Genomic DNA, 22,132 nt, shown 5'->3' with positions numbered 1-22,132 from the left:
AGAGAAGTCCTGACTTCTGCCTTTATGTCCTAATGCATTTCAAACTTGTAGAAAAATCAGAAAATAGGGGGGAGCAGACAAATAAAAGAAAAAAGAAAAAAGCAAGGAAAACTGGCCCAGAATCTCACCATCCGGGCAGAGCCACTGGTGGCGCCCTGGTGCATCTCCTATAACCAGGGCTGGCGTTTGTGCCCCGCTCCTCCCCCACCCCGTGCTTCTTGACTGTCTGCAGGGAGGCCACCTCCCTCCCGTGTACCTAGAATGGTACCAGCCACTGTTCTCGAAGGACTGAGAAGTGTGGGTGAAATGGTTTTCTGTGCTCTCTGGCTCAGAGGAGGAACCCAGCTGAGGAAGGCTGTCTGGGAGGTGAGGCCCAAACACCTGTATTTTAAAACACCTCCCAGGGGATGTCACCTGCAGGTGCAGCTGGGAACACTGGACTGTCCCATTTTGTACGATTTGTTGTTTATGAACTAAAGATGGAGTCAGACCATAAATAACGACTGATGCTAGTTCTGTGACCTAAAGATACAGCATGAACTTCATCCTTCATCCGTGAACTATTTTCCCGCAACGTCATTTTCGAACGGCTGAACTCCATCTTGGGCCCCGCCAAGTACGTCCGTCACGTCCAGATGGACTCAGGCTGAAACAGGACCTCCTGGGGCTGCCCCGGGCTGCTAAAGCCACAAGGAGGCCGCGGGCCCTGGGCAGCAGCTGGCGCCCAGGTGAAGGACCTCCTGGCTCAGCCTCTTCCCGACTAGATGACCCGGGGCAAGTTACTGGCTTTTCTGCGCCTCGCTTTCTTTCATCTGCAAAATAGGGATACTACAGGGCTGCTGAGTGGCTGAGGTCAAATAGCACCTATCCATTCTGTCCGCTCTGAAGTGCTGGGAGCGAAGGCATTTTCTTAAAGTCAAGAATATGAAAACTGTCGTTATTAAAGAAGTGGGACCTCTTCCATGAGCACTCGTCCCTGGACTAATACGACTTGTCTGTGGGTTGACTTATTTCACAGCAGCTGTGTAAAAAAATAAGCTCACATAAAAGGACCAGAGATGTAAAGAGAATGTTCTGAGGTGAATGTCATGAAACTCAAGTGTTATTTTGGGGAGTGTCCTGGACTTAAATTAGCGTTTCTATCCCATGTCGTAGAAATGGTACTTAAAGGCATTAGGTTTGGCACCAGGGTTTACGTGACACCCTCCTCTCTGCGTCCCCAGGGCCCAGCAGCGAGCCTGGCTCCCAGGAGGTGCCAGTTAACAGCCACTGGGTGACTGGACAGCGGGTGTGACCAACACCAGGCACCGTCCACCACGAGCTGTGCGGGCTGAGTCGAGGGTCCATAGTAACGGAACAGGAGGACAAGCACACTGTCCCCTGCTCGGATCCCTGGATCAGCCTCACCAACGCAATTAACAGAGGCAGATGAGGCTGTGTGTGTGCGTGTGTGTGTGTGTACAGGATTTACCACGAAGTCAAACCACAGCCTCGCGGAAAGTTTCTGGATCTCAGGAATCTGCAACAGTCATCCCTGCATCCCCAGCAGGTGCCCAGGGAAAGGGAAAACGGGGACAGAATGAGCCATGCCAAACCTTGAGCTTTCTCTGTAGGCACCGAGCCACTTCTGGAATCTTCTGCCTAACTTGTCCTCAGGATAAAATCACTTAACCATCAACGCAGTTAAATCACAAGACGCTATACCAGATGACACGTGGGCAATTTTCTACTGGGAAGCAAGTGCTTTCATATATACGAGGGGTCAGCAAACCATGGCCCGTGGACCAAATCCAGCCTATTGACACTGTTTTAGATAGCCTGAGAGCTGAGAATGGTTTTTATATTTTTGTATGGTTAGGGAAAAAAAACTCAAAAGAATAATATTGTTATGTGAAAATTATATCAAGCTTCAATTTTTGTGTCCATAAACAATGTACTGGAACACAGCCACGCCGTTTATTTACATATTGTTTATGGTTGTTTTTGTACTACAACAGCAGATTCGAAGAGTTGTACAAAGCAGAAAACACCTGCTATGTGTTCCTTTACATTAAAGTTTGCCAACCCAAGACACACTACCACATACGAGAGCCTCACAGCAGCCCTAGGAGACACGGAGCCGGGGCTGTTCCTGGATCCTCCGCCTTCTAGTCCACAGCACAGCAAGGGGCTCAATGTCAGTGTGTCCCCAAACACGCAGAAGAAACGATGCAGGAACTCACATTACTCAGAAGCACCAGTTTCACAGGAGAGGGGTGCTTTTTCGTATTTTATGCTAACACACTATACCCAGGCTTTGTCTACTGTACCCATAGCTCCGTGTCCTACTGTAATGATGAATAATTGAAGGTCAGTGAGAGGATTATCTTGGGTTTTGAGCAGGAAACTATCAGCGGCTCTCTGCTGCCCCCTGGCGTGAGCCTACTCTGCTCCTCTGAACCAGTGGGTTGGCTTTTTCTGGACAGCAAGCAGCAGAGGGTCTGGAGGGAAATCAGGTCGACTGTTTTGTGTGCAGAACCGGGACAAAAAGGCAATGAAAGCTCTCTGCTGATTATAAAATAGACGGCCTTTGGGTCTGATCAACCGACTCCACTCACAAACCAGCAAGCTGATCAAAGTTCGTTAACGCCCTACTCTTCTTAGAAAAGACTAGTTTTCTTTTATCATAAAATTGCGTTCTCTTTCCTGCCCAACACCAAACCCTACTTTCCATGAAAGCCCAGCGAGGTCGTTGCCCTGACAACAAGGATGGGCTGTGACAGACCAAGTCCCATGTCCGAGTATCAAGGGCCACAGAAGGCAGGGCCTTTACTCCTTCACCTTCCCACCTACCATGCCAAAGTCAGATCTGCAGGGGACAGAGGGTTGAGGGTGGGAGACAAGAAACAGGCAGGAATCCTGGACCCCACCATGTGCATTAGGTCTTGATCTCAAAGAGGCGGTTTTCTTAAGGGCAAAATGGGAGTTACCGTGCCTGCCCCCAGAGCTAGCTGTTCCAAGGCGTGGCTAAAGTAGCAGATGTGAAGTATTTACGTACAGCAAATGCAGAATATATCTTAATTTACCTTCTTCTCCCAGAGCAGCCTGCACTATTTCTTCTTTTTCTTTTTGGGGGGGAAAGTAAAAAAAGAGGGGTGGTATCCACTGTACTGCATGCCAACACCAGGCCTGCAAAATGCCGCATCTAAGCTCGGTGCTAAGCAGGACAGACCATGAAACCAAGGCATCGGCTGGGAGATGGATGCACAGAACTGCAGCCCTGGATCCCTGAGCTGCTATAAGGAGGAGGAGGTGGAGATGTCGCTCAGAGCCTTGGGGAAGGAGGTGGAGGGAAGCCGCCACGCCACTCGGGGAGGGTGCTGCAGGGCCTGTGGAAAGGGGAGAGGAGCCAGGCAAGTGCGAGAGGCGCAGGCTCTGTCTCCAGGCTCCGTGCGGAGGACCCGCTGCCCTCCTCCACTGCGTTCCAGGGGACCTGCTCATGTACGGAGGGCCATGGGCCTGCCTGCTAATACGATGGGCTTAGAATAATATAGATTTAAGAACAGAAACAAGGCAAGCCCCAGGACACCGTTCACCCTGCAGCAATTTTAACCTGCTGTTTTTATCGCTGCCGTTGCCCGGCCAACTAAAGCAAGGCTGTTACTATGGCAACTGGATCCAGCGTGGGCCCAGGCCCCAGAGAAGGTCAGCTTACCACTCGAAGTGGGGAAGGGGCTGCAAGGGTTTGAGAGGAGCCTTCTGGATCCAGTTAGCATTTCAGACGTCCTGGGCCTTCTAGGAAGGAGCTCCAGATGGACGGAAAGTCAGGGCTGGTGGAAAACTCCCCATCCAGGCGGTGACACGCACAGACTCCGGCCACACAGAGCCTAGAGCTGCCGGGCTAGGGAGTGAGGCCGTGTGTGGTCATGGCCTGCATGGCTGCCCTGCACCCCACACTGCTGATGACGAACCAGAGGCGCTGAGAAAATGGAAGAAGCTGGAAGGGGCAACACTTGTGGATGCCTTTGCACGTGGCTCTGTGCTCAGCACTGGGTGCTCACTCACCCACCCCCCACAAACAGCCGAGGAGGTGGGCACCACCGGCACCCCACTGTGTGGACAAGGACGTTTGGCACGAGGTCACACAGCTGCTGGCCAAGCGCCCCTGCCTGTCCCCACGCCGAGGAGGCGGGGGCGGGCTGCCAGGGGCCAGGGCGTCTGCACACTCACCACGTCCTCGACGGCCGCGCCATCTCCCAGCAGCGGCTCCTCGGCCAGCAGCAGCAGCGCCAGGCCTCTGACGCTGTGAGTGTAGAGGTTCATCCGCACGAGCCGCGCGAGGGACACGGGGGTCGCCCTGGATCCGGATCTGTCTGCGGAGGGGCCGTCGCCTGGAGGGCCTGCCGAGCCCGAGGCGCGTTCCGGGCTGGAGGCTGAGCGGCCCTCAGGAACCCCATCGCCGTGCTGCCCCTCGCCTTGTTCCCCCACGGGCAGCTCAGACCCCGTCTGCCTCGAATCCAAGCAAGGCGACGGCAACGGCCCGCTCGTCGGGCTGAGGAGGTGGTCCCTGGGGACGGGGGCTTGGCTGCTGTTGCTAGGGAGGTCTCTGGGCCGTTCTAGGGCTCCATTCTGGGTGAGCATCTCAGCAGTGGAGGGAGGGAGGGGGCCTTCCATGGCTGTGCCCACAGGCAGGGCCTCGGGTGGCTGGCTTCCGGGGTTGCCAGAGTCACTGACAGATGCCCTGCAGCCAGGAGGCCCGCCGTTGGAGGCAGAATAACCCAAGGATGCTCCCGTGTCCTGAGCTTCTGGAACGTGGATTTCAGACAAGTCCAGTTCCTCTTCCCCCCTAGACAAACCGGTTTCCTTCACCAGGGAGAGGCCGAGCCCAGGCCCCCGGCCCCTGGTGGCGTGGTGCGGTGTTGGGGGCTTGATGCTTTTCAGATCACAGTCTGACCAGTGTCCGTTCTCCCCCCTGCCATTTGGCCAGGTGACGTCAGGAGACGTGGGCTCAGGGCTGGTCGCTGAGATCCGAGCCGTGGATTCCACGTGTCTGGGGGCGTTTTCTTGCGGGGCAGATGTGTTCAAACCCTTTGGAGGGCACTGGGCTGGGGGCTCCGGGAGTCTGGCTGGAGATGCCAGAGTGCTGGCGAACAAGGCGGGCATGAGGAAGGGCAGGCGACTGAGCGTGGGCAAGGGCCCTGCCCTGGGGGAGACTAAAGCAGTGCTTCCCTAAAAAGCATGGGCATTGGTGACAGGTGGGTGCTGAGGCCACAGAGCCTAAGAGGTCATGGTCAAAGCACAGGAGGAAACCTAGAGCAACGCCTAGCCCTAGCCCTCGGGGCTTCACACAGTGACACTGGGATCACCTACAGGAAACGGCAGAGCCCACTGAATCAGGGACACCCACGTTTGGAGGCCGACTGTGAGTCAGGCCCTATACTGGGTGCTACACACATACTATTCCCAACTTTCGCAAGGAACCCGTGAAGTAGACATTACTGGGTCCATTTTACAGTTGAAAAAACTGAGGCTCAGGCAGGGAATGGACTTGCTCAAGGTCACACAGCTGATAAGCAGCAGATCTGGGATTTGAAACCTCCGCTTATCTCACTCTGCCAGATACCTCTGACCTCTGTGCTGAAGCTCCAGATGCCCCTGCCAAGGCAGAGCACGGAGAAGACGGAATCAGTTATCAAATGCCAGGGGCTCACCTGGATAAATCCTTGGGAGGGAGTGCCCAACGCATGGGTTAGGAGGAACCCCTGTGAGCTCCCTTACCTGGTCGTGGGCTCCCGGGGGAACTCACGGAGACTGACAGCTTCCTCTTCGGTCAGGAAAACAGGCACAATCTGGACGTTTGGAGGGAGTGCTGCTCCTAGAATTGCAAAGCGGTGTGGCCAGGGCCCTCCCCTGGGCCAGAGAAGACAGAGGGGCAGGGACTGTTCTTGGGGTGACGCATCCAACCCACAGGCGGGCTCAGAGAGCAGCTCTGGGCTACGTTCCTCAACCCAGAACAAAAGCCACAAAACTGCAGCTACAACGTCAGCCATCAGCAGGGAAAAGCCCGTGTGGGCAACTCTGCACCCAGGGTGACGTTTGGTGGAAGAAAGTTTAGTGGCACTTAAAAAAAAAGACAGAAGCTGGGCTTCCCTGGTGGCGCAGTGGTTGAGAGTCCGCCTGCCGATGCAGGGGACACGGGTTCGTGCCCCAGTCCGGGAAGATGCCACATGCCGCGGAGCGGCTGGGCCCGTGAGCCATGGCCCCTGAGCTGCGCGTCCGGAGCCTGTGCTCCGCAACGGGAGAGGCCACAACAGTGAGAGGCCCGCATACCGAAAAAAAAAAAAAAAGACAGAAGCTGGAAAAAAGCACTTCCACCTGACCAAACGGGTCTGCCCTGACTTATGATGCAAAATGAAACAAATCCCCCTCTTGGGGGCACCTGCACTGCTGCAAAAGGTCTTCCTGGCAGGGGCCGCCGATAGCACCCATTCCTAATCGTGACCTTCTGGGACTCGTCTGAGTAGTCTCATAACGGGGAGTTAAGGAGGATCTGAAAACGGGGATTTCAGAGGTGTGCCTAAAATCACGAGCTTTACAACTGGGATTTTGATGGGTAACTTTGTCCTTGAAGCTCTATATATTTTTCCTAATCTCACGAGCTGATGGAATTACCACATAGGACTACTCGGCCTTTCACGTGACTTGGATAGGGCCAGGCAGCTTGAAGACCATTCCCAAGATGTAACAAGGCACCTGATTGCTTACCGTGTTCCTGCAGGGCATCCCCTCCTAGAGGTTTTCTCTGAAAATAAACGCACAGAGAAGTTGGTGCTGGGCACCGCGTTCTCCCCCCAACCTAACCATCAGGACCGCGCGGTGCCATCTGTTCATGAAATGTAGCCAGGCCCAGGATGCTGGTCCCAGCCGCATGCCAACAGCAAAGCAGATGGAACAGAAGCTCCCCCAAGCTGCCTGCCCCCCGCCGTGGCTGGGGTCAGCCAAGAGCCGGGCCCACGCTGGCTGGGGCGGCCACACCACCCCGGCTCACACCAGGCTTCTTCCCGTTCTGATTTCTCAGTTTCTCCTCTCTGGGAATAACAGCAAGCATTCATTCATGTTACCTCTCAGACCTCCAGGGAAGTCATCTCCTGGAATAAAGCCACATCTACCACAGCCCTGGCCTAGAGCTCACACAGATCCCATTATAACAAAAGTGTGAAGGGCCTGTGACCCTCACAAGGGAAGGATTCAACCTAAACCAGATGTGAGGTCAGATCTCTTGTTCTGATTTACAATCAAGGTGAGAAACCCAGGAATCTCCTCAAAAGAGCTTTCCAGCCATCTCCACCTCAAGGTTCCAAAAGGACCCACCAAAACAAAACAAAAACTGCTCTTCTCACCAAAATGACTTTCACTCCTAAGAAGTGTTGTGGCTTTCTTTTTTTCTTTACATAAACTAACTCTAGACAAAAATTCTTTTCCAAAATATCACATATAATTCCCTCACCCGCAAGCTAATCCTGTTAACATTGGGCACATTTTCCTTTAAGTCTATGCATTTTTTTAATACTCTGAGGCCACATTACGTAAAACTTTTTTTTCTGCTTGAAAGAGTGACACACAATTTCTGTCATTAAAGCATCTTTGGCCATTTTCAACGGCTGACCAAAATTTTATGAAGTTTACAGTGGTGCAGGAGAATCCATCATTTCCGAAAATAGTGAATATTTTCGGCTTTGCGGCCATACAGTCTCTGTCCAACTGCTTAACCTGCAGATGTGGCTCAAAAGCAGGCCAAGAAAATTCTGTCAGTAGGCGACTGGCCCACAGCCCATGGTCTGCCAGCTCCTACCGTAGACATTTAAGTTATATCTGATTTTTCACTTTCGTAAATCCTGTTGCGATAAATTTTGAGTATAAACCTTCTTCAGCAGTCAGATGATTTCCTTAGTATCGATTCGTAGTGCTGAGCAATGAGGAAAAAGGAAAGGGCATCCTCAAGCCTCTCATTATCAAAGAGTTTACCAGGAAGGCTGTCCTGACGACCCCTGCATCACGGTGGGAAGGAGCCGGCTAGAGCCACACACGTGTTTTAAATGTCTACTGATTTAATAAGTGTAAGAAGCTAGCCTGATGACACATTTAAAACCAGAGTCTCGCACAGTAAGAATCAACTAGTAAAACAAAAGAAAAAAGAACTCAAAGGAAATATGCCAGATGCTAGCAGTGATTTTCTCTGTGCAGTCCAGTTGTGGGCAGTTTTATTTCCCATGAGCACATATGACTTTTCCTTCATTATAAAAACAGTTAAGTAAATATAAGAAGGAAGTATTTTTAAAGTTTCTGTTGTCCTAAGCCATCTTTTACAGTCTCTCTCTCTCTCTGAAAAATCCAACATCTCTTTGACATAAAGCCCATCCTTGAGGGAAGTCAAATTCTCATAGCTCCACTTGGATCGAAGAAAAACCAACCAAGTCTACCACGCAGAAGACAACATTTTCTTTCGGCTTTGCCAGTGACCTCACTCGAAGGAAACCACACGGATGGACCTGGGGTCCTGAGAAGGACAAGGCAGCGGCAGCTGCCCCTGTCCATCTAGCACTGGGGCTCAGCCTTGCCCGGTATAAAGACAGACTCGCCACATGAAGCATCCCAGCCAGCGGGGTGGGCTTTGCGATACCTGGTCCCGACGTGCAGCTCGATGAAGCAGAACCTTGGCTGTGACAGAGGGTGGGAGCTGGGTGCTAACGATCCTGGGGGGTCAGACACAGGAACAAGGACACCATGAGAAGAAACACACTCAGGACTCTGAATTGGAAACATTCCTGACACCCTGTGGTGGCGAGGATCTCGGGGACACAGCTGGTGGGAGTTTCAACTGGGAGAGCCCCCGTGGAGGGCTCTTGGGTGCTCAAGCTCACTAAGAGGCCCTCCAGCTGTGTGAAGAGCTGCAGTGAGACCTCAGAGGCCAACTGGAGACGGACCCAGCCAAGAGGCTGCAGGAGCCTGAGCTGAAGCTATGGCCAGCACACCAGGGCCCTGGGCAGCAGGGGAAGGTGCTGTGGGCCTCCTCCATGCCCTATCTGAGAATTTCACGGATCTCTTCAAAGCTGCCTTTTATATTCCCAACTCTTTTCTGGACACAACAGTTTGCAATTTCCCAGCTCTGCCCAAAGACAGGCAGGGACCCTATATCAAATCTAAACTACCCGCTAGGTGCCCAACAAGACCACCTGGAACTGGCCACACACAGAGCTCCCCACCCCCGATCGGGGTGGTCAGTTCTGCAGCATGGGCAGGGCTGGAGGGGCAGGACCCGGCATTACTCACAGCCCCTTATAGAGGATGCAGCCGGCTAGAACGTGGGGCGAGCGCTGGCAGGTCTGCAGAATGAGGGCCGCCTTCAGCAACAGCAGGGGCTCCACCTGTGCCGGGCAAGAAGCAAGCCACGAAGTCAACACGCTTACCATCAGCGAAGGAGGAACAGGAAGGGGGCTCTGGAGAGCAGATGGACAGCTCAGAGCCCAAGCCTGGAGGGAGAGTGTGCCGCACAGTGACAGCTATGTCACGCCTCTGACACCCAGAACGGCTGCCACCACAAATGCCAAATTCTGGGGACAAGGAGGCCTCTCTGGAAGCTGGAAGGTAGAGCAGATAGGGCATATGGCTCTTCACGGGCGACAGTGCAGATGGCCAAGGAGACCCTGACGATCAACGCTGAGACCAGAAGGCAGCAGGAGAGGAGAACCTACCTCTCAAATTCAGGTCATGGTGTCGGTGAACCCACCCACCCGTCCTCCACCGTCGCCCTGAAGCCCAGGCACCCCTGTGACGCAGCTGGCTTGATGTCTGACCAGATCCCGTAACTCTGTTGCGTAACAGAAAATGATAACATCATGGCCTTTCACTCAGGAGTATATGCCTCAGTCCACGGTCCTTGTAAAAAGTCCCGAAAAAGACCAGAAAACGATCTGAGCCTGGTCAAGAATGGCCAGCAATAACCAAAAGCCTCTTCCTGCTTCCTGCCGGGCAGCGGTTAGAACCCAGTGCCAAGGAGCCAAGCATGCAGTTCATTCTTTCACGCCCTCAAGACGCCCAGGCCCAGCCAGCCAGTCTGGAAAGCTCTGGGCCAACTCCAAGAAGCCCTCCAAACAGGAGCGGGAAACCCGTCCCTGTTTCTAGCAGCATCCCAGTGCCACGTCCCTGTTAAAGGGACACAGTCAACGACAGCAGCGAGAGCCAGCCCACACACAGTGGAAGGCTCCCGTCCCCCGAGATGCTCAGGGCACGGGCCAGCGGTTCTCGAGGGGCAGTGCCTCGCACCTCCCTTTGGCTACCTGACCGTGAGGATGTGATGCTCAGCCAGATCCAGGCCACTGAGCAGGGGGCAGTGCAGGCGGCCGGGCCAGCCACGCAGGTGGCCTCCTGTCACCGCGTGCCGGCGGCAACAGCGACAGCTCAGGGACAGAACACCCCCCAGCCCCGCAGTCCCAGATGCGGCAACCCTGGTTTTAAAATGTCAGCCCTGGGCCTTTTTGGATGTCGAGAATAATTAAATCACATAATGGTACTATTGAGAAGGGGACCTTCAGATCACTGAGTTCAACACTCCTGGGCATTAGCAAAACAGTAACACCCTTTACTGAGTATCTGCTTCCTGTCATTTACGTACTGTCCCATTTCACCATCAGAACAGCTCTGGGAGGCAAATCTTACGCTGTGGCCATTTTACGGGCCAAGCCATTTTACTTGTCCAAGCCTCGTGAGGGCTGCATGGAATCTGAGCACGGGTCTTAACAACTACGCGCACTGAGATACACCTCGTTCAAGGGGGAAAACGTGTCCAGAAGCCCTATTCCTATCCATGCAACGAGCAGGGGGCTGAGCCTGTTACTTTCGTTCGGTCCAGGTTCCAGAGGGAGTTGAATATCTTATGCAGGTCACCGGTGTTTCTCAGGATCTGGTCAATGAAGGTGTCCCACTCCCCACTCAGTTCTTCCCGAGAGCAGCTCTGAAACAGAACAGCTGGAGGTCAACACCCAAGATTCCAAGAGACACACTCTTCGGCAAGGACTCCAACCACCAACAAAATTGTTCCTGCATGAAAAACTGGCCAGAAGGGAGGGCCTGTTCTGAACTTCCCATCCAGGCGAGGCCTCACCTCATGCCCCTGATAACCTGCCCCCCACAGACCAGGGCCCCTCGGGGCGGGGAGTGGGGGGAGGGCGTGACCAGGCCCTGCTCTTCCCAGCCATCCTAGGAAGGAGGGAACAGGCATAAACATTTGGGTGAACGGGACTCAGGCCACCGGGGAAGAAAGGCATCTGAGAGGGGCTCCAAGGGCCCGTGACCTTGTCGCTGACACGATGTGTTTCTGTCAAGTGTACCAGACCCCTGGGTGAACACTGTGTTCTGCCGATATCGATTTTGCTAAGGAGGTTCCACTTAAGGCTCCTCAACACCATACCTTGTAGGCCAGAGAAACAGGCCCATTGTAAAAATTAAAGAAGCCGATGAGCTGATCCAGAAGCTGCTTGCAGCTGACGTCAGGGAGCTCAACAGCACAGCCCAGCACCTGTAAAGGAGGACAGGCATCTTCCTTTTCTCTGAGGCCAAGCTCAGAATCCTGGCATCCAGGGCTCACTAAAGCTGGACTCCACTGGCCCATCAAAATCCATCTTCTGCTGTGTGACCCCACACCCTCCACCAGCCTCGCTGGTCTCCACAGGAAACAAATACTTTTTGTACCCACTCATGTTGCCCAAGCTGAAATCCCCCCGCCTCCCATTCTTGTTCATTTGCCTGGGACTCCCCCCTGCCTTCCCCCCGACCCCGTGCCCCCCCCCCCCACAGATGCCAGCCCCTGCAGGATGCCTGTTTTCATCACTCCAGACAATGCCGACCTGTTTCCTGATCCCTTGTATTGTTAGCACTGTTATTTGGACACTGGATGTTTCATTTGGGTTTCACAGCAAACACTGGACCCAGACCGTTTCATGAATGGCCATCCCGTCTCTCCAGCTGGATGGAGTACTTCCAGAACAGGGAACGACTGCATCATCGCTCCAGCCACAAAAGATAAACACTTGCTCAGTTAGGAAATAATCTGGGCCTATGTTTAAAGAGCCTGAAAAACCTTCGTATTCTTTGACTCAGTAATTCTTCCTGTAGGAGTCTTTCCTAAGGGACTCATCAGAAACTTAAACAAAGCAACCCTGAAATAAAACAAATAAACAAACAAACAAAAATGCTCTCTGAATGTAAGCCCCACCGATGCAAGGATCTGCATTTTGTTCACTGATGTAATCCAAGTGACAACAGTCTGGCACCCAGTAGGTGCTTATGTCTCCCCTAATTAATCTATAGAGGGAATGAAATCCTAATAATCCCACCAGCTTTTCTTTAGAAACTGACAAACTGATTCTACGACAGAAATACAAAGGACCTAAAATAACCAAAGCTGTCTTGGAGAAGAATAAGTTTGGAGGACTTCCACCATCTGATTTTAAGACTTATTATAAAGCTACAGACATCAAGACAGAGTAGTACTTGTATAGAATCTTCAGAAAGATCAGTGGGAAAGAATAGTGAGCCCTGAAGTAGAGCCACACACTTAAATGGTCATTTGATCTTCAACAAAGGAGCCACAGGAATCTAAGAGGAAAAGGAAAGTTTTCAACAATGGTGCTGCATTAACTGGACACCCATATGGAGAAAAGGACCCTTGACCTCTGCTTCGCACCATACACAAAGATATATCCAAGGTGGATTACAGACCTAAATTTAAAAGCTAAAACTGTGAAACTTACAAAACCAAAAATTGGAGAATGTCTTCTCCAGTGGGGTAGGCAATGGTTTTAGACAGAATACAGAAAGCAATAACCATAAAAGATAACACTGATAAATTAGACTTCCTTAAAACTAGGGCTTCCCTGGCGGTGCAGTGGTTAAGAATCTGCGTGCCAATGCAGGGGACATAGGTTTGAGCCCTGGTCCGGGAAGATCCCACATGCCGCAGAGCAACTAAGCCCATGCACCACAACTACTGAGCCTGAGCTCTAGAGCCCACGAGCCACAACTACTGAGCCCACGTGCCACAACTACTGAGCCCACGTGCCACAACTACTGAAGCCCGCCCACCTGGAGCCCACGGTCCGCAACGAGAAGCCACCGCAGTGAGAAGCCCGCGCACCGCAACGAAGAGTAGCCCCCCACTCACCGCAACTAGAGAAAGCCTGCATGCAGCGACGAAGACCCAACGCAGCCAAAAATAAATAAAATAAATTTATTTAAAAAAAAAAACTAAACTAAAAACTTCCCATCAAAAGACATTATTAAGAAAGTAGGCACACCACAAACTGGGAGAAGATATTTTTAAAATGTATATCTGACAAAGAACTGGTATCCAGGATGTATGAAGAAACCTACAACTCAAGAAAAAAAGAAAACCCAGTTTAAAAAATGGGCAAGAGCTTTGGACAAATACTTTGCGAAGGAAGATATACAAATGGCCATGAAGCACACGAAAAAGCCTTAATATCACTAGTCATTGGGGAAATGCAAATTGAAACCACAATGAGATACCACTTCACATCCAGCAAAATGGCTAAAATTAAACGAACTGACCACATTACTGCTGATGAAGATGTGGCAGTATCTGGAATTCTCATACACTGTTGGTGGGAATGTAAACTGGTACAACCGCTCTGGGCAAAAGTCTGGCAGTTTCTTGTAAAATCAACACACACCTACCCTATGACCCAGCAATTCCATGCCTAGATATTTACCTGTGAGAAATGAAAACATATGTCCACAAAAAGACTTGTATAGGAATGTTTCTAGAGCCTTATTCCTTTTTCAAATTTTATTTTCTTGAAGTACTGTTGATTTACAATGTCGTATTAATTTCTGCTGTACAGCAAAGTGATTCAGTTATACATATACATACATTCTTTTTCAGATTCTTTTCTATTATGGTTTGTCATAGGATATTGAATATAGTTCCCTGTGCTATACAGTAGGACCTTGTTGTTTATCCATTCTCTGTATAATAGTTTGCACCTGTTAATCCCACACCCTCAATCCTTCCCTTCCTCTATCCCCCTCGGCATCTAAAAGTCCGTTCTCTATGTCTGTGAGTCTGTTTCTGTGAGTCTGTTTCTGTTCATTTGTGTCATATTTTAGATTCCACATATAAGTGATATATGGTATTTGTCTTTCTCTTTCTTACTTACTTCACTTTCTGACTTACTTAACTTAGTATGATAATCTCTAGTTCGATCCATGTTGCTGCAGATGGCATTATTTCATTCTTTTATGGCTGAGTAGTATTCCATTGTACATATGTACCACACCTTCTTTATCCATTCATCTGTCGATGGGCATATAGGTTGTTTCCACGTCTTGGTTATTGTAAATAGTGCTGCTGTGAACACAGGGGTGCGTGTATCTTTTTGAATTAGAGTTTTGTCCAGATATATGCCCAGGAGTGGGATTGCTGGGTCATATGATAATTCTATTTTTAGTTTTTTAAGGAACCTCCATACTGTTCTCCATAGTGGCTACACCAACTTACATTCCCACCAACAAGGTAGGAGGGTTCCCTTTTCTCCACACCCTCTCCAGCACTTATTATTGGTAGACTTTTTTTAAAAAATTAATTAATTAATTTATTTTTTGGCTGCGTTGGGTCTTCGTTGCTGCGTGTGGGCTTTCTCTAGTTGCGGCGAGCAGGGGCTACTCTTCCTTGCGGTGCATGGGCTCCTCATTGTGGTGGCTTCTCTTGTTGCGGAGCATGGTCTCTAGGCGCACAGGCTTCAGTAGTTGTGGCTCGTGGGCTCAGTAGCTGTGGCTCAAGGGCTCTAGAGCACAGGCTTCAGTAGTTGTGGCACACGGGCTCAGTAGCTGTGGCTCGTGGGCTCTAGAGCGCAGGCTCAGTAGTTGTGGTGCACAGGCTTAGTTGCTCTGTGGCATGTGGGATCTTCCCCGACCAGGGCTCGAACCTGTGTCCCCTGCATTGGCAGGCAGATTCTTAACCACTGCGCCACCAAAAAAGTCCCATTGTTGGTAGACTTTTTGATGATGGCCATTCTCACTGGTGTGAGGTAGTACCTCATTGTAGTTTTGATTTGTATTTCTCTAGAGCCTAATTCTTTTTTTAAAAAAATATTTATTTATTTACTTATTTATTTATTTGGCTGCACCAGGTCTTAGTTGCGGCGTGCGGGATCTAGTTCCTTGACCAGGGATTGACCCCAGACCCCCTGCTTTGGGAGCAGGGAGTCTTAACTGCTGGACAACCAGGGAAGTCCCTCTAGAGCCTTATTCTTAAGTGCCCCAAACTGGACACAGTTCATGTGTCCACAAAAAGGAGAATGAATAGGTAGACTGTGATACATTCAGACTATGGAATACTGCTCAGCAATAAATAGGAATGAACCGCCGGTACATGCAACAATGTGGATGAGTCCCACAAGTGTTAAAATAGAGGATAAAGGGATGAATATATAAATGTGTGATAAAGCAACTATAATGAAGTGTTCTGTAGAATCTAGGAGGTATGTGAGTAGTCACTGTAAAGTTCTCTCAACTGTTCAGTATGTTAGAAAATTTTCATAACAAAATGTTGGAAATAATACCTATGAAGGTGAAGATACTTCCTTACACTTAAGCATCCCATCCCCTCAGGAATAAATTTAAAATAAGAGGAGGCATGAGACAACAGTACTTTAGAGTCTATAGTACTACTAGCTGTAAATTGTTCTTTTTTTTTCTTAATGGTTCTTTGAAGCCTAACATATATGCACCAGTGTCTTCGAGTTTCTGGCTCCCTTCCCCAGTAAGCGTGGAGCGTATAGAGAGTAGAAACAAGAAAAGATGGAGATTAAAAACTCAATTTGCATCACAGAGCAAAGAGAATTTCCAGAGGATGACCAAAAGAGAGGAGAAAGCAGACGTGTGCAATGCAGGATGTGTTAGCAGTGTTTTGGAGAGCGCACTCAGTTCTGATGGGCACCTGCAGAAAGTGACACGAGAATCGCAGATGACCGGGGGTGGGGGGCAGCACACGCGGGGAGAGGAGGAGGTTCTAGGCTCAAGATCCATGGCAAGCATTATTTCTAAACCCTAGCATCGCAATACTTCTCACAAAGACAAAAGACTCTTGGTAGAGGCTACCCTGCAGGCACTGGTTCAGCCTGGTAAACTTACCCAAAGGTAATCGCCCTCAACCTTTATGGCGAACTTAAGTTTCCGCAGACGGACGATGGTGGGAGGAGAGCCGGAAATGTCAGAAATGCAGTGGACAACTCCGGCGATCTGTCCACAGAGCAGCTCCTGTTGGTCAAGCAGGGTCTAGGGAAAAGAGCCAATTCCAGACATTACGTTGAAGTTCCCGAACTCCTGTGTCATTCCTTAGAGCAGGGGTTGGCTAACTATAGCCTGGAGGCCAGATCGACTCTGCTGCCTGTTTTTATATAATCCGGGAACTAATGATGGTTTTTACATTTTTTTAAGGGTTGTCAAAGTAACAACAAAGAAGAATACATGATAGAGACCTTACACGGCTTGCAGAGACCAAAACATTCCCACGTTGGCCCTTTTGAGACAAAGTTTGCTGAACCCTGCCTGAATTGTCACAAAACACCCACAGTGAATGCATAAGAACGACGTTTTTGTTCCTAGGATTATAGGCCTGTGCATGGGTAGAAAGAGTAAGCCTTTATCCCCATTCAAATCCCCTGCAGAGTGGCCGGAGCAGCCTAGACTAATCCCCACTCTCCAAGTCAAGTGTGATCACATGAGTGAATACACAGGCCTCCTAATCGATCTTCACGTTAACTAAACTGTGGGGCAGACAGACATCATGTGATGCAACGGAAAACAGAGAACTCTTGACTAAAAGAGCTGAACTTGAACCGAATCAAGGCTCTAGATCTTACTACTAGTTTAAAGGAAATGCACTGGGTAGAAAGCATTAAATGATACCATCGTGAGGAAGTAATCAGCCCAATGCAGAGTGGGGGACGTGCTGACATTCTACTGCATAAGAGACCTGGTTTCTTCAATAATTCAGTGGCACAGGGGGAAAAAAGGATGGGGGGAGGGGGGAGGAGCGTTACATGATAAAAGGGACTTGAAACACAAAATAACCGAATGGGGTATGTGGACCTTGCTAGGATGCTGATTAGGAGAGGGAGGGAGGGAGGGAGGGAGGGAGAGAGAGGCAGGAGGAAGGAAGGAAGGACTAAGTAACATCTAAGATAATAAAGGCAAAATTTGAATATAGACTGTATCAGATGATATTATTGTTACTAATTATTGTAAATTTTACTGCATGGGATGTTAACAAAATACACCCTTTTCAGTTAGAGATGTTACTTGATACTGGTGAGATGACACCATGTCTAGGATTTGCTTCAAACTACTTCAGGAACGGACTTCCCTGGTGGCGCAGTGCTTAAGAATCCGCCTGCCAATGCAGGGGACATGGGTTTGAGCCCTGGTTTAGGAAGATCTCACACGCTGCGGAGCAACTAAGCCCGTGCGCCACAACTACTGAGCCTGTGCTCTAAAGCCTGCGAGCCACAACTATTGAGCCAGCCTGCCACAGCTACTGAAGCCCCCGCGCCTAGAGCCCGTGCTCTGCAACAAGAGAAGCCACTGCAATGAGCAGCCCGTGCACCGCAAAGAGTGGCCCCCACTCACCGCAACTAGAGAAAACCCACGCACAGCAACGAAGACCCAATGCAGCCAAAAATAAATAAATACGTTTATTTTAAAAAAATACTCCAGGAAAAAAAGAGTGGGGAGGAGTTAGGATAGCTCATATCACATTGGTCAAGTGTTGATTATTGTTGAAGCTGATGATGGGCACATGAGGGCCGATCATTCTCTCCTCTTTACTTTGGTATATGTTTGGAGAAAAGTTTTTTTTTTTTTTTTTTTTTTTTTTTTTTGGTACGTGGGCCTCTCACTGTTGTGGCCTCTCCTGTTGCGGAGCACAGGCTCCGGACGTGCAGGCTCAGCGGCCATGGCTCATGGGCCCAGCCGCTCCGCGGCATGTGGGATCTTCCCGGACCGGGGCACGAACCCGTGTCCCCTGCATCGGCAGGCGGACTCTCAACCACTGTGCCACCAGGGAAGCCCTGGAGAAAAGTTTTTAATCCAGCGGGGCAGACAGAAAATCATGACGGTAACAGAGAGCTAGAGAAGGCGGAAGTACTGGGCTGCCTGGGCACTTCAACACCAGAACAGCAACAAATAATACAACTAAGAATAAGAGAGTAGAAGTGGCGAATGCCTGGACTACGCAGAGAAAACTGTCCACATGTAACCCTCCCCAGACCTTTGGAAAAGTCACCACTTTGAGGCAGTGGGATCCCCACCAAACAAGAAAATGCTGTGCGGCTTACCTGAGGGGGAAAAAAGTAACAGATGCCAGCTCTGGTTGGATCTCCTTCTCCCTTCACCTTGGAACCATCATAAAGGAAAAAATAATTCCACCTGTCAAGAGAACAGAAGGGAGCTGTGTTTCCTTCCATCTGGTGAGCAGGGCCTTGTAAAACACAGCTTCCTTTTGCCCAGCCGGAGAGGGGCTCATGATTCGGCATTTAAAAAGCCCTCTGGTGGCCCCAGAGGAGAAGGGGCCCAAGAGCTACAAAGAGATAAAACCTCATAAGTGCAGCCAAGTCAAACTAAAAATACGCCTCTATCCAGCCGTCAGACCATCTGCCCCAAAAGACAGAAGAGCAGCTAAGGAAAGACAGGGCACCCACAATGATGCCTCTTATTTGAGACACTGAACCTTAACTCTATAACCATGTGGTTTGGTCAACTGTCTTTTAAGGCTCTGATAATGAAGTAAGTTAGGGATGTCTTAGTTGTCTTCATAACTGCTGGGCACGAGGTCTCTGGAAATTGCCCTTCTACCAGGAATTCATTGAACACACATTTGCTGAGGGCCTGCGGTGCGCGCTGCACGTGCCAGCCTCGGGGGCCATCGCGAGGAAAGGGAAACAGGAAACATGCAGTCTGCCCGCAGGGCAGCGAGTCTATGACGGCAGAAGCGGGGACATCTGAGAGCTCAGAGAGGCACCACACCCCTCCTTTAACACAATCCCTCATCAAACTTCTGATTCCCTCCCTGCAGAGGAAGCTCTCTCCTCAATACCCATAACCCTCTGCTCCTCCCTAAAGACTCGGGGTCTCCTCTCTGGTGTAACTACAATTACTTCTTTAAGACCGCAAAGCAGACTACCCAGGCTGGACCTGGGTTTTAACCTCTCAGTCTCCGAAAGCACACCCATCAGGCCAGAGCAGTGACTACTCTGTCACCTGCACTCTTCTCCCCTGATCTGCGCCCTCCCCGGCTCCCACCTTATCTTCCTGTGACAAGCACTAACTCTGTTTCTAGCACAATCCACTTTCCCGAGTTCTAGGTCCCAACGTGCAGCTGGCTGCAGGGCCCGGACAGATCAAAGAGCCTCAAAAAATGTTTCAAACCCAGCTTGGAAACCCCACTGCCAGGTGGTGAGCATACTGTAATGTATAGAAATAGCAAATCACTATGTTGGGCACAGTGTTATAGGTCAATTATACTTGAAACAAACTCATAGAAAAAGAGTTCAGATTTGCAGTCATCAGAGGCAGGAGGTGGGGGAAGGGGGATTGGATAAAGGTAGTCAGGGCTTCCCTGGTGGCGCAGTGGTTGAGAGTCCGCCTGCCGATGCAGGGGACACGGGTTTGTGCCCCGGTCCGGGAAGATCCCACATGCCGCGGAGCGGCTGGGCCCGTGAGCCATGGCTGCTGGGCCTGTGCGTCCAGAGCCTGTGCTCCGCAACGGGAGAGGCCACAGCAGTGAGAGGCCTGCGTACCGCACACACACACACAAAAAAAGTAGTCAAAAGGTACAATCTTCCAGCTACAAAATAAATAAGTACTAGGGATGTAATATACAACATGATAAATGTAATTAACAATGCTGTATGTTATATATGAAAGTTTTTAAGAGTAAATCCTGAGTTCTCATTACAAGGAAAACATTTTTTTTCCTTTTATATCTATATGAGATGATAGATGTTCACTAAACTTGTGGTGATCTTTTCATGATTATGTGTGTTACAGTGCTGTATGTCAACTATATGTCACTAAAACTGGAAGCTAGATAGATAGATGAATAATTGAATGAATGAATGAAACCCCACTGCTGGGCCCCATTCTGCCGTTTCCTTATGTTCCCTGGGTGAAAGTGACCCCACTCTTACAGGCACACAAAAGAAAACCTGAGTGTCGTTTTGAACTGCACACATATAATCAGTCATAAATCTTGCTCATTCTATTGAAACCATGCCTCTCACTTTCCTCTCCTTCATAAATGTTTGCTGAACCAAATGAAGACACGCTTAACCCATTTGCGGTTGAGAAGGGAACTGAGTTTCAGGCAGACATTGTGTAATACCCTTGAAGAGCCAGTCTGGCCAAACCTCTTCTCGTGGTGTAATTCTGCACCGCCACAGCTTCTTGTCTCTCAAAAGTGAAGACTTCAGTGCCCACGGTATTATCAAGGCCGGCTGCGGGATCCAGCCGTGGCTCTCTTTTCTACCTTCTACCAGCAATGCTGGACTCGTCAAACCCTGCAAGAGGCTCGTGTGGTTACAGTACATCAGCTTTGGAGAGAAATGGCCCTTGATTTGCTGCTCTGAGGAAAATGGTATTTTTTTTTTTCTTAATAAAATCAAGACAGTCTGGCTGGGGACTCTCAGTTCACCCAAAACATCTGTGCAGCAGCCTGCAGGAACTAACCCCCTGCAGGCCCTGCTACTCACCAGGAGGCTGACTTGGTCTCTGTCAAGGTGGAGGTGGCCATTTACTCTTCGGTGGCCCTCATTCTCTTTATTTGGGTTTTCTTTTCCAGTCTGGCTTCTTTCTCCCCAGCAGTGACAGTTCCTCCGCTGAATCCGGATGTGGGACGTTTAGGTGTTTTCAGTCTCCAACAGTCACTTGTCTAGTTTTCATTCAGCATGAAAATGCTTCTTCCCTTCCTTCCAGGCCCTTCGGTCCCATCAATACCTCCAGCCTCTCAGAGCTCTGGGAAAAACTCAATAAAGCAAGAGAATTCTACCAGAAAGTCAAATCCACCAGTCTGGTTCCGTGAGCATCGTTTCCCTGGCCCTCTGCAGAACGACCCCTTCAAAGAACGACCCCTTTGCCAGGGAAGCCTGACAGGGCAGATGCATGCTGAAGGCGGTGCTCTGAAGCGATGTCTAGCTTGTCGGGTTCAAAGCCATTCTGAAGGTTTCTTTAAAAAGTTTTGAAGCTTTCCCTTCAAACATCAGTCCCTTGACCCTAAAATAAACACAAGGAATAGATTATTTCAGAATCCCATGAGTGAGCATGTGACCCAGCAGGGTTAAGCAAATGGTATGCTTGAAAAGAGTTTTCCAGAAAGCTGAAAAGTGTGTTTCAAAATCCAAAAGTGAGGGGAGCAAAACTTCAGAGTAAGTCCCATAGTTAACGTGAAGAGATATATCACACAGAAGATAGAATTAAATAACCGGTGTGAAAAAGCTCTGGGTGTCAAGGACAGCTATACAAATAAGGCGGTTGGTGTAGTAATAATGGAACTCAAATTAAGGAACTGTCACCTTGACAGCCCAAAATTAATCTTAACATGTAGAATCCCAGACCTGGGCAAGTTTCCAAAAGTCAAAAAGAGAATTTAACAAGTGGCTTTCAAACTCCCACAAGAGGAAAGAGAACTCAGAGTATCAAGAAATTTCAGGCTTAGAAGGGACGCTGACGTCACACACTCTAATCCTTACTCTCCTTCGAAAACTACCTGGACTGGCTCTTGCTTACTCCCTCCAGAGACAGGCAGTTCTCAGTGTTCAATTTATCCTTCCACCGAGCTGAAACGGGCCTCGCAGTAACCTCCACACACTCTCCAGGAAAACAAAACAAGGTCTCATCCTTCCACAAGTCAACCCTTTGGTCACTTCAAAACCGTATCCCTACTGTCACTTTCTCCAAGCTTAATGTCCCCAGCGACATGGTTTCGAAAGCTTGCTCACCATCTGCCATCCTCCTGGGAACACAAGAGAGTTTTTTTAAGCTCCTCTGGTAGAGGGAAGTCCCTAGAGAGGACACCACCGAA

General features: G+C 49.9%; 1 protein-coding gene across 2 annotated transcripts in view; it reads right to left on the bottom strand.

The window, feature by feature from the left end:
• The window catches only part of HPS4 (HPS4 biogenesis of lysosomal organelles complex 3 subunit 2), a 28,020-nt gene that overhangs the window by 5,082 nt on the left and 806 nt on the right, over positions 1-22,132 (bottom strand). The window contains exons 1-11 of one of the 2 annotated variants that reach the window (XM_060121936.1): positions 21,818-22,063; positions 20,805-21,324; positions 18,393-18,483; positions 16,189-16,332; positions 11,447-11,554; positions 10,874-10,990; positions 9,310-9,404; positions 8,660-8,732; positions 6,745-6,781; positions 5,758-5,854; positions 4,210-5,122 (exon numbers count right to left, since the gene is read on the bottom strand). In XM_060121936.1, the coding sequence (XP_059977919.1) occupies positions 4,210-5,122; positions 5,758-5,854; positions 6,745-6,781; positions 8,660-8,732; positions 9,310-9,404; positions 10,874-10,990; positions 11,447-11,554; positions 16,189-16,332; positions 18,393-18,483; positions 20,805-20,845 (1,716 nt within the window). In that variant the 5' untranslated portion in view covers positions 20,846-21,324; positions 21,818-22,063. Of the gene's footprint in view, positions 1-4,209; positions 5,123-5,757; positions 5,855-6,744; positions 6,782-8,659; positions 8,733-9,309; positions 9,405-10,873; positions 10,991-11,446; positions 11,555-16,188; positions 16,333-18,392; positions 18,484-20,804; positions 21,325-21,817; positions 22,064-22,132 lie in introns of those variants that run through there. The other variant, XM_060121935.1, reaches the window with a different exon arrangement.

The sequence above is a fragment of the Lagenorhynchus albirostris genome, chromosome 14, assembly GCF_949774975.1.
Source record: "Lagenorhynchus albirostris chromosome 14, mLagAlb1.1, whole genome shotgun sequence".
Lineage (NCBI taxonomy): Eukaryota > Metazoa > Chordata > Mammalia > Artiodactyla > Delphinidae > Lagenorhynchus > Lagenorhynchus albirostris.
The sequence above is the reverse complement of the archived record's forward strand: the minus strand, read 5'-3'. Positions and strand labels throughout refer to the sequence as shown.